Source organism: Helicoverpa armigera, chromosome 27 (genome assembly GCF_030705265.1).
Source record: "Helicoverpa armigera isolate CAAS_96S chromosome 27, ASM3070526v1, whole genome shotgun sequence".
NCBI lineage: Eukaryota > Metazoa > Arthropoda > Insecta > Lepidoptera > Noctuidae > Helicoverpa > Helicoverpa armigera.
This window is the reverse complement of record NC_087146.1, coordinates 7295266-7310746: the sequence shown is the minus strand read 5'-3', so window position 1 is coordinate 7310746 and position 15481 is coordinate 7295266. Positions and strand designations below refer to the sequence as shown.

General features: G+C 36.9%; 1 protein-coding gene and 1 long non-coding RNA gene across 2 annotated transcripts in view; one reads left to right on the top strand and one right to left on the bottom strand.

Annotated features, from left to right (window-relative positions):
• The window catches only part of LOC110384623 (dymeclin), a 59329-nt gene that overhangs the window by 41829 nt on the left and 2019 nt on the right, over positions 1-15481 (bottom strand). The window contains 1 exon segment of the mRNA XM_064042086.1: positions 12387-12533. Coding sequence (XP_063898156.1) covers positions 12387-12533 — 147 coding nt within the window.
• Positions 8758-10609, top strand: LOC110384624 (uncharacterized). Its single transcript, XR_010277869.1, has 4 exons — positions 8758-8830; positions 9177-9239; positions 9550-9600; positions 10146-10609. It is a non-coding gene; the product is annotated as an uncharacterized LOC110384624 (long non-coding RNA).

Here is a 15481-nt window from a genome sequence, read left to right as displayed (position 1 = left end):
GAATGTCATTGACCCTTGCATATATTCTACGAAAATTATTATAGCGTGCGTGCCATGTTGCGAGACTTTTGAAAAATATAACTATTGTGGGTTTGAATATATCCTTTGTTCAAACTAACACTAGTAGAGTAACTGGGCTGAGGTGACCAGGTGGGCAGTCGCTTTGGTACTCAGCTGCATCCTGTTAGACTGGAAGCCAACCCCAACACAGGGGCCCGATTCTCTTAATTTTACTTAAGCGACATACGATTCACGTTCGACTCGGTTCGACTGAGATCCAATCCCGACTCGATTACGATTGAAGCGTATGTGGGATTCCGCTATTTTTTCTTTGAAATTAACGTTTTATCCTTTTCTGTCATTCAATAATGAATCATTTTGTCTGCAAATGATTTACGATTGCAAAATCATTGTACAGCAAACTACCGTATACTTAGACCAAAATCACCAAAATAGCAGACCAATCGCACACCAATCAAATGTCAATCGAATACGATTGGTCTTTTATTAGTAGCAGAATGCCCGATATGGTTAAAACTGCTATTGCGATCATATTGCGATTCGATTTCTATTCGATTTTGACATTATTAACTTAGGAGAATCGGGCCCCTGTTGGGAAAAGGTATCCAGGTATCACTCACAATTAAGAGTAGGTACTTACTAAGAATTAAATGATACATCATTTGTCTAGCCTAGACCGAAGGTATCTGATTAACAGATCGCCGCATACATAAAGCGACTGCCTATAGGACCTCCTTAACCAAGATATTTAGCGGGCAATCCTACCCCATGTTACATACATGTCCTTAAAAACTCTATATGATGTCAGCAGAAATACATACACAATACACATCCCAAAACTTAACCGATCCTGACGCGGTCGGTAAAATAACCGGCGAAGTGCGAGTCGGACTCGCGCACGAAGGGTTCCGTACCATTATTTAGAAAATGAGCAAAAAATCACGTTTGTTGTATGGGAGCCCCCAAAATATGTATTTTATTCTAGTTTTCAGTATTTGTTTGTTGTTGTTATAGCGGCAACAGAAATACATCATCTGTGAAAATTTCAACTCTCTAACTATCACGGTTCATGAGATACAGCCTGGTGACAGACGGACGGACAGAGGAGCGAAAACAATAGGGTCCCGTTTTACCCTTTGGGTACGGATACCTAAAAGGGACTTTTTCCACCGCGAATCTGAATCAAAACAATTTTGATAGCGATGAGACAAATTATATTCAAACAAAGGACTAAACAGTTGAATTGGCTCGCGCCCCTTTGAATGAGTGATGACAAATCCCGTATTAAGGAAAACTTATAGGAATTATCCATAGTGTATAAAACAGAATAATATCAGAAGTTATGCTGCTTATTTTATATGATTGTCATTCAAGGCGAGTATGTATTGAGGATAAATAACTTGAGAAAACTTAGGTTTCACTATGGATGAAATCTCAGGAAGTACTAGTCCAATTTTGAAAAATTCAGAAGAGAACTACTTTAGGTTCCTGGTTCTAAGAATAGCCAGTTTTCAGCCAGATCAGTTTAATAATAATCTATACAAATTAAATGTTTTTATATTTAATATTATAATAGGGTATTTTAGTCTAGATGAAATCGGGAAATGTTAGTTTCACTTCGTAAGGTACATAAATATAATTTTTATTGTAGTTTAAAGTTTTAGGTTTTTATCTGTCTTTGAACACTACGAAATGTCGCCGCCATGCTAATGACATCATTACGGTAGTAAACAACTTTTAACCAAGTGTTTCTCATATTTATATCCACTGGTACTTGAATCCATAATTTGTCTGGTGTTTTACACTAGTGTTCTCACATTCAGAAACAACACACCAACGATGCGGAGCATAATTACTCATTATTAAAATTTTCAATACATTAACACTAACGTAATGACGTCATGACCAAAACAATCATGGCGTCCGTTGTGTGCCGCGTTTTCGCGAAATACGCGCGAAATTTGAAATTATGATAAAACAATTAATTTATATTCGTACATAACGTGAGAAAAAAAATTATTTTTAATTTTTTAGAGATATATTAAGACTAAAGAATTTATTTAAGATATATTTCAAAAATGCATGTAATACCCTATTGTAATTTAAATGTAGTTTATATCTGCATCATCAGTAAAAAAATATTTTAATTTTTTATCCGCCCTAAAATCAGCAAAATATGGATACTATAACTCAGTGTTTCCCAAAGTATGATAACGCCCCCTGTGGGCGCTGCAGGTCTCAAGGGGCGGTAAGAGACCCAGAAAGAAAATGGGGCGTTGTGTAGCGGCCTGGGGGTCATTTGTAATTTTCTTTACTCTCAACAACAACTTGGGAACATCAACTAATATGAATTAAAAGATTGCTCAAAGTTGGAGCACGGAAGAAACAAACATACAGCTGACTGACGATCCAGTCACGGTTTCTTTTAATTTGTATTTAATTCCGCGTTAAATTCGAGAAATTCTCGAACAAACACTACTTTTATGTCCTACTCAAAACTTTTCGCTCGCGGCTTCATCACTTCACAGTTGCCTTTTATTTTATATGTTTAGGACTTTAGTGATACAAAACTCGAAAATTTTCGGGTTTGCTTCACTTTACAGTTTTTTATTTTAAAATTTTTTAGTCTACCCTAGCAAAAGGTAGCGTCGTTTTTAAGTCCTTTTATTAATAAGAAAGTAACTTCTATTTTCCATATGAACTTTCTTATTTACGGTACTACTTTAAGTTTAAGTTTAAGTGTTTCTAAGTATATCTTAGATACCATTGACTGTGTTTCGGATGGCACGTTAAACTGTAGGTCCTGGCTGTCATTGAACATCCTTGGCAGTCGTTACGGGTAGTCAGAAGCCAGTAAGTCTGACACCAGTCTAACCAAGGGGTATCGGGTTGCCCGGGTAACTGGGTTGAGGAGGTCAGATAGGCAGTCGCTTCTTGTAAAGCACTGGTACTCAGCTGAATCCGGTTAGACTGGAAGCCGACCCCAACATGATTGGGAAAAGGCTCGGAGGAGGATGATGACTTTAAGTCCCAAAATTTTAATACATAGGTGCCAACACCAACAAAGAGTTATGTACGTTTGGGCCACATTTTAATTAATTTTTCTTTGAGTTCTAAAATATAACATTCTGACGCTCGCTTCGCTCGCGCAATCAGAAGGTATGTTCCCATGTTTTGCATTCACCAACCAGCAATAACTTATGTACGATTGGGCTACATTTAACGTAATTTTGCATTGACTTGTTAACTATAAAATCGCTCGCTTCGCTCGCGCAATCGGTAACTACATATGTCTCTGTTTTTGTATGGGTTTGAATTGCAGTTGGAGGGCGCCATAGAAATCTTGCCCAAGGCGCTGGTAGAGTTAAAATCGGCACTGAATACATCATCTGTGAAAATTTCAACTCTCTCAACTATCACGGTTCATGAGATACCGCCTGGTGACAGACGGACGGACGGACGGACAGAGGAGCGAAAACAATAGGGTCCTGTTTTACCCTTTGGGTACGGAACCCTAAAAATGGGGGCGCTAAAAATATTTATTCTCAAAGTGGGCATTAGACAAAATAAGTTTGGGAACCACTGCTATAACTATTCTCACGCGCGTTGCCGCCGTAACTACCATGAGGACTGTGACCGTACAATCGGTTACAAAATAAACATCTTTAGCTATCGATAACTATTCTTTTTGTAGGTACTAAAACACAACAAAATAAAAATATACGTATCTATAAAACTTATTTAACTATAAGTTGTCAAAATTTGCGCACTGAATAAAATTAATTCCTGTATAAGTTGTACTTCTTTTTTTTAACGACCTTAAAATCATCAATGACCCTCCCGCTGTGGGTTAGCAGCGGTGAGGGAGTGTCAGACTCTTACTGACTAAAACCGTCGTGTTCCGTCGTAGGCCTTTTATGAACCAGGGCCGCGGTATCTCTTTCGAACAACCCGCAGCCCCGGCAGGATAAGTTGTACTTCTGTGTTCTACTTTATTGAGCGCATATCATTAGGTATACTCAGTATTAAATGGTTGTTCTGACTTCGTCTTTAACCACAAAGTTGTTGCACTCCATACGATATTAACTTACTTAGTAAAAATGAAGCTTTTATATATATTGTTCTTGTGTTTTCTACTGGTCGCTGCTGATAAGAGGAACAAAGGTTAGTGCATATTTCTTTAATTATGTAGTGGATATAACTTTGAGACACATGATTCTAAGTTTCATCAAAATATCCTTCACAAATAAGTTATTGATGTCCAAAATTCTTAGTTTCTTTAATTTTAATTTTAGATTCTATCCCCGCACTCAGAGACATTTAATGATTACTCAAGTCACTCCTTAGTGACAGACTCTCATAGGCATTCTGCACTAAGGAACGGCTTAAGTAACCATTAACAGCCAGTTTCTTCATCAAAGTAAAGTTAGTAAAGTCAGTAATGTCTAAAGTAAAAGTAACGGTCAAATTAATTTTTCTATTAGTTTTGCTGTCACTTTAGCCTTGAAAAACGAATTTGACGTTACTTTTACTTTAGACATTACTTTGACTTTTACTTTTGATGAAGAAACTGGGCGTGTCTGAGTGTGTCCATAAGTTACATTAGTAATTATTTTGATGATCCAACCTATCACAAGGTCTAGCAACATTCCGTGCGGTCGGTCCGCGGATGGTTCACCATCTTGTGTCCAAACGTAATATAGGATTATATCAATAAATAAAACAGTATTTTTGCAGTTGAAATCATCCTACTATCCTACTAATATTATATGTACATGTGAAAGTTTGTGAGAATGTATGGATGTATGTTTGTTATTCTTTCACGCAAAACTGATGGGCCGATTTGGTTGAGATTTGGTCTGTAGCTAGGTGGTACTCTAAATTAAAACATACATAAGTACATATTTATCAACACACCACGCGGGCGAAGCCGCGGCCGGAAGCTAGAAGTTCAAAAAATTTTTTTTCAATAGATTTCAGGAACCTTTTATAATTTCAGGTACAAAAGGCCGCCATTCATAGTTCACAACAATATTCTACCGCCGAGGCAATTGGAACATATTTACGAACAAGCCAGAGGAAAACCAAAGCCCTGATTAGCCCGTTTAAGAAGAAAAATAATAACAGTAAGAATTTCTTCTTTCTTCTTCACAACAGCAAAAAGAAAACCTGCCTGTAAAATCATTTTGCGTCTTAAGGACTCGCACTACATTTGTTTATATATAAACTAGCTTCCTCCCGCGGCTTCGCCCGCGTAGAGTTCGGTTAGATCACGTTTCCAAGAGAACTCTTCAAAAGTACGGGATAAAACTATCCTATGTTCTTTCTCAAGGTCAACTCTATCTCTGTACCAAAGGACAATGCTCAAAACCCAAGCCCGGCGCAAACGAAAAGTAACTCAAATTATAAGTAATAATAAGTAATTAAATACTGCATAGGAGGCATCATCGAAATCAATGGCTAAATGTATGAAATTGCTATTTGATTTTTAAAGGAGTAACATGAGCAGCTGGGGCTTATAGTTTAATTAAAGTGCTATCTGAAACAACAAACAAGTAATATGGCAAGTAATAAGCTTCTCCAAAAAGATAAATCAATACCGAAGTACAGGCTGCAGCGCCCACGTCATCGCGTCATGAGCGTTTTACATTACTTAGGGTGGGCTGGACATGAGGAACAGTTCGCGCATCCCGCAACATTTTGGATCTCGTCGTGTTAGAAATAAAGAATCGATGACTTTTAAGCGTTATTATTAAAATGAAAAGTACATTCATATCCTGTTTTAGTTCTATCATCCTATTATCTTGTAAAAGTAGGTAGAATAGTGGAGAAGTTGCTATAAACATGTCATTATGTACACTCTTAAACCACAACTGTATCTGTTTGCTGTTCCTTTTACTAATACATTATGTTACCACTAAAATCTTGAGTAGCAATGTACCGCAGATGTTAAAATTCGAATAGCAATTTCACACATATAGCCACTGATTTCGATAATGCCCCTATGTAATATTTAATTACTTATTTTACCTATATTTTGAGTTACATTTCATTTGCGCCGGGCCTGGGTTTTTCTCATACTTCATGAGCATTGTCCTTTATTAAAATCGGTTCAGTGGTTTAGACGTGAAAGCGTAACAGACAGACAGACATACAGAGTTACTTTCGCATTTATAATACTACTAGTAGGGATGTATAATACTACTAGATATTGCTAATTAATTTTGTAATTTCAGGTACAAATAAAGCGCCACCTTTCATATATCCACAAATACTCTCAGCGGTTTGACAACTGAAAACGGTCCGGATATCAAAATGGTGAAACTGGAAATAATTGGAGATTTTAAAACCGCAATGTTGATAATATGTAATTGACGAAATAGCAGTTGACGACTGGTCAAATTTAATACATTTATTGTATTGACAAAAAATATCATTTTTATGCAATTTGTGTGAAATATAAACTGTGACGTCACATTTATCACTTCAAGCTTGATGTTTATTTATTTTGCTTTAAATGCTTTTTTCCATCGAAACAATAAATGAAATCATCCTCCTGCCCTTATTCCAAAACAGTAAATGAAAGTGGCATTATTTTAATCATCCTCCGAGCCTTTTCCCAATCATGTTGGGGTCGGCTTCCAGTCTAACCGGATTCAGCTGAGTACCAGTGCTTTACAAGAAGCGACTGCCTATCTGACTTCCTCAACCCAGTTACGAGGGCAACCCGATACCCCTTGGTTAGACTGGTGTCAGACTTACTGGCTTCTGACTACCCGTAACGACTGCCAAGGATGTTCAATGACAGCCGGGACCTACAGTTTAACGTGCCATCCGAAACACAGTCAATGGTGTCTAAGATATGCTTAGAAAGTACATAGAAACTTAGAAAAGTTGCATTGGTACTTGCCTGACCTGGGATCGAACCCGCGCCCTCATACTTGAGAGGTTGGTCCTTTACCCACTGGGCCACCACGACTTTTTTTTAAAGTGACATTATTTTAATATGCCTTACCAAATGTTATATCATAAGAAATTATACAATAGAGTCCAGTTTTACCCTTTGGGTACGGAACCCTAATTAACCCTGCTATACCAAGGGCATCTTGTTAAACCTGTATCAAATAAAACTCGTATTCCCGTTTTATATATTTTTAGACCCCAACCAATATAGTAGGTATTAAATACTTGCTCTGGCTGGACCTTAGCTCACAACGTTGTTGAATTTCTTACAATATCTACGTAGCAACTAAAATAAATCGCATTTTGAGTTGCGTAGTTGGGTAAAATGAAGCATTTCTTCATATTATTTTGGTGTTTTATATTAGTGAGTGCTGATACTAGGATAAATGGTAAGTAACTGTATTTCTTATAGAATTAGGCTCAAATTCAACGACAATATAAACGTCAGTTTTCTTAAAATAACTTTTGCATGAATAAGTATGAATCTAAAAATACAATAAAAGTCATGAGCAACGGCACGGAGCATTTTGGCCCTAAACCAAAATCACATACATAAAATACATACAATTATATTACATATAAATCTTATTAATGTATTATGTTACATAAAATTATGTAAGTTTAAAAATTCTAGATTCATCTCTTTGTCTTTGTCAAAACTCAATACATTGGTTTTGCTTCCAGAAATCCCAATAACATTGAATACTACTATTCCACTTGAAGAGACAACGCCACAAAATTATGGTAAGACTTACGTTAGAAGTCTAGTTACGTTAGTTCCTATTTAGGTACCATTCTTTATTCATTTATTCTATAATCCCTGTTTGTTTAGTTTATCGGCTATGACCACTAAACAAATTATGTTGTTACTACTAACAACTATGTTGGGGTCAGCTGAGTACCAGTGCTTTACAAGAAGTGACTGCCATCTGACCTCCTCAACCCAGTTACCCGAGCAACCCGATACCCCTTGGTTAGACTGGTGTCAGACTTGCTAGCTTCTGACTACCCGTAACGACTGCCAAGGATGTTCAATGATAGCCGGGACCTAAATTTTAACGTGTATCATTATAATATGTAACCTTTTTCTAACCATAATTGGTTGTGCTTTCAGAAATCCTTATACAATTGAATGTTACTACACCACAAGAAGATACAACACCACAAAACGATGGTAAGACTTACGTAGTAACTGCATCCACCGAGCCTTTTTCCCAACTAGGTTGGTGTCGGCTTCCAGTCTAACCGGATTCAGCTGAGTACCGGTGCTTTACAAGGAGCGACTGCCATATCTGACCTCCTCAATCCAGTTACCCGGCAAGCCAATACTCCTAACTATTTAGTAGTATTTAGTTACAATTTATTATATTCATTATATATATTATATTCATTTATTTTATAATCCCAATCTGTCTGTCTATTTGGTTTCATCATCAAAACTGGGTACAGAACAGATTTCAATATATGGTACAGGGATAGTTAAGAGCTTGAAATGGACATAGGCGTACGTTTTATCGCCGCAGGAAACAATACTACCATATAAGTCGTTTAACTGGCTAAAATATGTAACATAATTTTGCTATATACATACATATTATGTGTAACCTTTTTCTAAACCTTTTTCTAATTGGTCTTACTACAAAAACTTAACCATGTGTCAAATACTTGTCTAAAAAAATTTGGTTCCAAAATGGACCTTATTTCAACGTCATAATTTGAATTTTTTAGACAAGTGTAAACAGATGTTGAAGTTTTAGTAGTAAGGCCAAATGTGTTTTTCTTTCAGAAATCCTTACAGAACTGAATGCCACTACACCACTCGAAGAAACGACACCACAAAACTATGGTAAGACTTACGTATATTTAGTTTCCAAAATTCATTTATTTCTTAATACCTGTCTGTTTGGCTTGCGAGTTGGAACTACTGAACAGGGGCCCGATTCTGCTAAGTTAATAATGTCAACATTGAATATAAATTGAATCGCAATAGCAGTTTTAGCGAGCATTCTGCTACTAATATAAGACCAATCGTATACCAATGACATTCCATTGGTTTGCGATTGGTCTATAGTATACAGTAGTTTGCATTATTGAATCACAGAAACCGTTTACCTATTATATTCCAATGGATTATAGTTGTTTCATAATATTAATATGTAACCTTTTCCTAACATAATTTGTTTTGCTTTCAGAAATGCTTACACAATTGAATGCTACACCACCACCACCTGAAACTTGGATACCACAAAACTATGGTAAGAGCGAAATTCACTCATCTCATCTCCGAGCCTTTTCCCAACTATGTTGGGGTTGGCTTCCAGTCTAACCGGATGCAGCTGAGTACCAGTGCTTTACAAGGAGCGACTGCCTATCTGACCTCCTCAACATCGTTGGGAAAAGGCTCGGAAGATGATAAATTTTTATATTGTTTTGGTTCTGTAACGTGATACATTAGTAGACGGCTTTTGGGCATTCTCTTTATCGTAACTTAATTACGTAAGCTACTTGCATGAGCTTAACTTTTAAATATAAAATCGGTCTGACTAAAATTGGATTTGCTTTCAGATATCCCTGTGCAGAATTACAGTATTCCGGATAGAGAGCCAATAATCTATGGTAAGAATTGATGTTTTGTTACAGCCTTTTGTTGTCCCACTGCTGGGCTGCGGCCTCCTCTCACACGGAGAAGGATTGAGCATTAATCACCACGCTTGCTCAATGCGGGTTGGTGATTTCAGACTATATAGTCCAGGTTTCCTCAAGATGTTTTCCTTCTATGTTCTTGTTTCTGTGTTGTAAGAATTGATGTTATATTTTAAATTAAGTGGTCACTAGGCATAAAAATTACGAACTTTTACTGACTTCCCAAAAGGGGAGGCACTCAATTGGGATATTTAAAAAATATATATTTGTTCGCGCATAACTCCGTCGTTTGGCATCCAATTTGAACATTGCTTTTTCGTCAGAAAGGGTATAAGTTAGTAAATAGTCCAATTGTCCAAGTAACGATTACATGTTTATGATGTGATTGCCTATAATTGGGAGCGCAAACTTGACCTAGGTATATAAAATGGCATAACTTATTATAATTATGGCATAATTATGTGATTATCTTAATATGTAATAAATAAATAAATGATAATAATTGGTTCGCTTTTCAGGATATCCGATGCAGCAGAATGACACTTTTCCGAATAGACACCAGGTCCAAGAACAAATTAATGTTGGTAAGACTCATGTTCTATAGACTTTTGTGAGAATATAGAAGAATATTTTAAAGAAAATGTTTTAGTATAACGTAAAATCTATTGGTATTGTAATTAGTGCTTTACAGCAATATTGCAATGCTCCTTGATTGATCATCATCCCATAAGATGTATCACCTCCCGAGCCTTTTCCCAACTATGTTGGAGTCGGCTTCCATTCTAACCGGATTCAGCTGAGTACCAGTGCTTTACAAGAAGCGACTGCCTATATGACCTCCTCAACCCAGTTTCCCGGGCGACCTGACACCCCTTGGTTAGACTGGCGTCAGACTTGCAGGTTTCTGACTACCCGTAACGACTGTCAAGGATGTTCAATGACAGCCGGGACCTACAGTTTAACGTGCCATCCGAAACACAACCCATAATATGTACTTCTACAATATTTACACATTTGTTAACCACTAGCCGACTTTAAGCGGTTTCACCCGAGTCCCGTGGGAACTGCCCGTACCGGCTTCATGCTCACGTCAAACTTTGTGTAGGACAGACAATCGGACCGATATTTTGTAGGACATTCTTCTTTCTCCTGCCCTGTTCCCAATTCTATTTAAGGTCGGCGCAATATGTCATCCTCTTCCATTTTCCCCTGTCACTCGTCATACTGACACTCACTCCCTTCCTATTCATGTCATCTTTCAGGCAATCCATCTATCTTTTCTTAGGTCTTCCTCTTCCTCTCCATCCAGATTCTACATTCATACTTAGCACACACTTTTTGTAGGACGTGTGTGTTCTATTTTCTCCTACAAAAATCGGTCACCGATATCGGAGACGTGGGTGTTCAGTCTATATTGGAGTATATAATATATCTTTAATATTTTTCAGGTAGTGCAGCACCTGCCTCAGGCATTATATCCTTTCCAAAGTTGCAAGATATTTTAATAAAAATGGTTGACTGGTTAGAAGTTCTGTCTGATAGAATAGTTTTTAAGCAGTGCACAAAAAGGTTCAGGTTCAGGAAAATTGGGAACGGCTGTTAATTGAAGATTTTAGTTAAGCGACTGCGCAATTAACTGTGAATAAATTCGCATTTATACAAATTCATGCTTGTTTGTTCTTTTTCTTTGCGTCAAACTGCAGTTCAAAAATACAAATGTAACGTCAATAGCTAGGTCCAAGGTTTTAAAGAGTAGTTCTTATACGAGTTGCCGCGACCCCGGTGCATAAAGGGACTAAAATGTTACGAAAATTACTATTGAAAAAACCTACTACATTATATGCGAAAAGACTTTGTTATATAGTCTAGTTTGTAGTGTATTTAGTAGGTACTCAGAAAACGTGAATTTCAGTTATTTTATCATACAGCAATTTTATAAAATTGTTATTTTTAGCATACAGTAATTTTATCAAAATTGCTTTGTATATTTATAAATCTACTTTTACATTTAATAGTTTAATTTTGCAAACCTTATGGTAGGATATGGTCAACGCTCCTCTTGTTAAATAATACAAGATCCACATGTACCCATATTCAAAAAATAAATAAGTTTAGAGTTTTGAAGGAAAATGGTGGGTTTAAGTCAGTAAGAGTCTGACACTCCCTCGCTGCACCCACAGCGGGAGGGTAGTTACATGGTTTCTCATAAAAAGATGGGTGTAAGTTTTCGCAAAATTAGTAAATAAGTGTACAATTTACATATAAAATATTATTATATAACTTCTTATTATATACCTACCAGTTCATTAAAGAAAGGAATTTAAATAAGATTTCTCGTATAAGAGAGGACACGATAAAAAACATTTTGCAAAGAAATAAGACCGACTTCAATAATTTATAAATATCGACCTAAAACCTTCTCCAAGTCGACAACTATACTGAAAACCGCATCAAAATCGGTTAACCCAAAAGTGGGATGGTTGCACATAAACATACACAACACACATACAGTTCAAACTGAGAATCTTCTTCTTTTGAAGTCGGTTAAAAATATTCCTTTCATCTAAATATATAAAAATGAAACCCGCTTTCCGTTGTCACGACATAACATGAAAACGGCTTGACCGATTTGACTGTAAATTAGAGGGAAGTAACTTAGACCCGGGAGAAGGTTTTAGGATAGTTTTGTAACCATCCGGCTACGGGAAGCGGGTAAAACCGCGGGCGAAAGCTAGTTAATTATAAAACTATCCACTTACTTGTCACTATTGGGAGCTGCCAGCAGTTCAGTAGCCCTGGTGATGAACACCTGCACCAGGGATCCAAGGTTGCCGGTCTGAGGGTTGTTCTGCAGGAACTTCTGAAGTAAAGCCTCCGTGCTGCCATCGAACATTAACTGTTCATCGCTGGAATTGAGGAAAGAAGGTTTTATTTAATAGACAAGAATTTAAAAAATACAGCCAAGTGTGAGTCGGAATCATGCACGAAGGGTTCCGTACTATTATTTATAAAACAGACAAAAAACACGTTTGTTGTATGGGAGCCACCCAAAATAAAATAAAATTATTATTAACAAATTTTGTTGTCACAGCGGCAACAAAAATACATCATCTGTGAAAATTTCAACTCTCTAACTATAACGGTTCATGAGACGGACGGAAAATAGGGTCCCGTTTTGCCCTTTGGGTACGGAACCCTAAAAACTCGCTTTAAGCACGCACTAAAAATCATATGACGCGATGCACTGCGGGCCAATCACCGCTTTAGCCCGCCCCCGCGCCTCACTTCATACCACAAAAGGGAGCCAATAAAGCACTTCTGCGCAGATGTAGGTCAGAGCTCAAGATTCGTGCCGATAACTATAACAGTATACATAATGAAATCAATGAAAACATCAGACTTTTAGAGAAAGATACCTAGTGTTAAAAAATACATGAACTGAGTACCCCTTTTGGGATGTTGGTTTAAAATGTAGGTAATTTGGAAGCCCATAACATTTTGTCAATTATTTTGAAGTTCTATATCAACAGTTATTTTAACAGCACTTAAATAAAACAATGTTACTGATTCTTATCATTTAGTGATTGCAGTTAAATTTTAATTTTTTCGTTGTTCTAATGATTGATGTGAAATCTGATAAGATTTAGTTAATGGTAGTTATTTATTTCACATATATATAAATTGGTTTGTTTTGCAAACGAATATGTTTTTCCTTGTATTATCATCAGCACATAGTATTGTATTGTTACAAATTTTACTTCCTACTATTCTATAATAAGTAAACAGCTGGGGCCCGATTCTCCTAAGTTAATAATGTCAAAATCGAATAGAAATTGAATCGCAATATCATCGCAATAGCAGTTTTAACCATATCGGGCAGTCCGCTACTAATATAAGATTGGTTTGCGATTGGTCTGCTATTTTGGTGATTTTGGTCTATACCGAAGTTTGCTCTTCAATCATATTGCAATCGTAAATCATTTGCAGACAAAATGATTCATTATTGAATGTCATAAAAGGATAAAAGTTTATTTCAACGAAAAATAACGGAATGCCACATACGCTTCAATCGTAATCGAGTCGTGATTGGATCTCAGTCGATTGTGAATCGAATGGCGCTTAAGTAAAATTAGGAGAATCGAGCCCCTGGTTTTACATAGATGACATTCCACCAGATAGGTGGGAGGAGCGCGCTCGCGTTAGACCGGAATGGCGTCATACTGTTCACAAAAATGTGGATTTGTACGAGAACATGCGTTTACAAGATCTAGACGCCAAGCGCCAAATACGGAAGACCCGACCAAAGCCCTCCTACAACTACACAGTTAAATTAAATCTGACCCACCCAAAACAAAAATGTGAAAGACTGCCAAGTTCGATAATATGGGAATGCTTCGCCTATAAAAGAAGTGAGATCTGAATAAGTACCAAGTTCCATATACATACCTCAGTTAAAAATAGTTACTTTTAATGATGTTACTCGGCAAGTTTTCACACACTTTGTTATAAACCTACTAAACGTAATGAATCAAGTATTTAATTTTCTATTAGGCTCGAGCAGACGGATTGCGTAATACGCGCGTAGTTCACGTAACCATGGTGTAATGTATGGGTATACAACACCGCTTGCGTAACGACGCGCGTGTCTACGTTACGCAAGCGGTGTGGCCTGTCTCATACATTTCCATACATTACAACTCATGGTTACGTTGTAACTACGCGCGTGACTACGCGCGTGGTTACGCATACGCATCCGGTCTGCTCGAGCCTTAAAACTTGCTGGCAACATCATTAAAAAGTAACTATTTTAACTGAGGTATGTATATGGAACTTGGTACTTATTCAGATCTCACTTCTTTTATAGGCGAAGCATTCCCATATTATCGAACTTGGCAGTCTTTCACATTTTTGTTTTGGGTGGGATTTCATTTATTTTTGTAAGGTTGTTTATTTTATTTTTTCTTATGATTAAGTTAGTTAAGGAAATGTCTCATTTATACTATCTTTCAGATTTTTGAATATGCACTATGCTTCTTACAAAGAAATGAACTAGATTAACTAAATGGACTAGATTTACCAACTGACTGACATGACATGTTATCATATATTATGTTCGTGGATTAAAGTTACACATTCGTTATTTTCGAAAGTGACTCACGCTTTTCCGTTTTCAGATTTTTACTTTACTTTGACTAAATACAAACCTTTGTAACGAATTTCAGATCGGTACGACCATTCGAAGATATATTATATAAATATAGATAAATTTAGTTCGTTTTAGTTCCTTAGGGTATAAATTTAAAACGGGTATCACCTTCATTATTTTGAAACCGACTCACACTTGGCCATTTTCAGATTTTTTCCTTTACCTTGACATAAAGACCTACCTCCATGCCAAATTTCAAGTCAATACGACCATTGGAAGTGGTCTAGGTTTTGATGAGTGAGTCAGTCAGTGGGTGTATAGTAAAATAGCGATTTTCTGACGTCAATATCTCAAAACCTATAATAGGTATATTAATGAAATTTTGTATTTTACATAAGTGAGGGGTCTCGACAGATAATCGAAATTTGATAAGCGTAAATAAAATAGATTTTGAGTTATAGGGTCGAATTTGGCCCGAAATGGTTCGTGTAATATAACCCACGGCCGGTGTGTCGCTTTTTTGCTCGAACTTGGCGGACACACTGCCGTGTGTCTAGATGGTCAGTTATTTTGGGCGCCATGTAGCCGGACTTTTAGATCGAAGTTCGGTTTTGCTAGCCACATAAGAGCCTATTATAACAACGACCCGGGTTAGACATTTAGGAGTCGCCGTCGCCGGATACGGCTTGGACGACATGATTTACATAG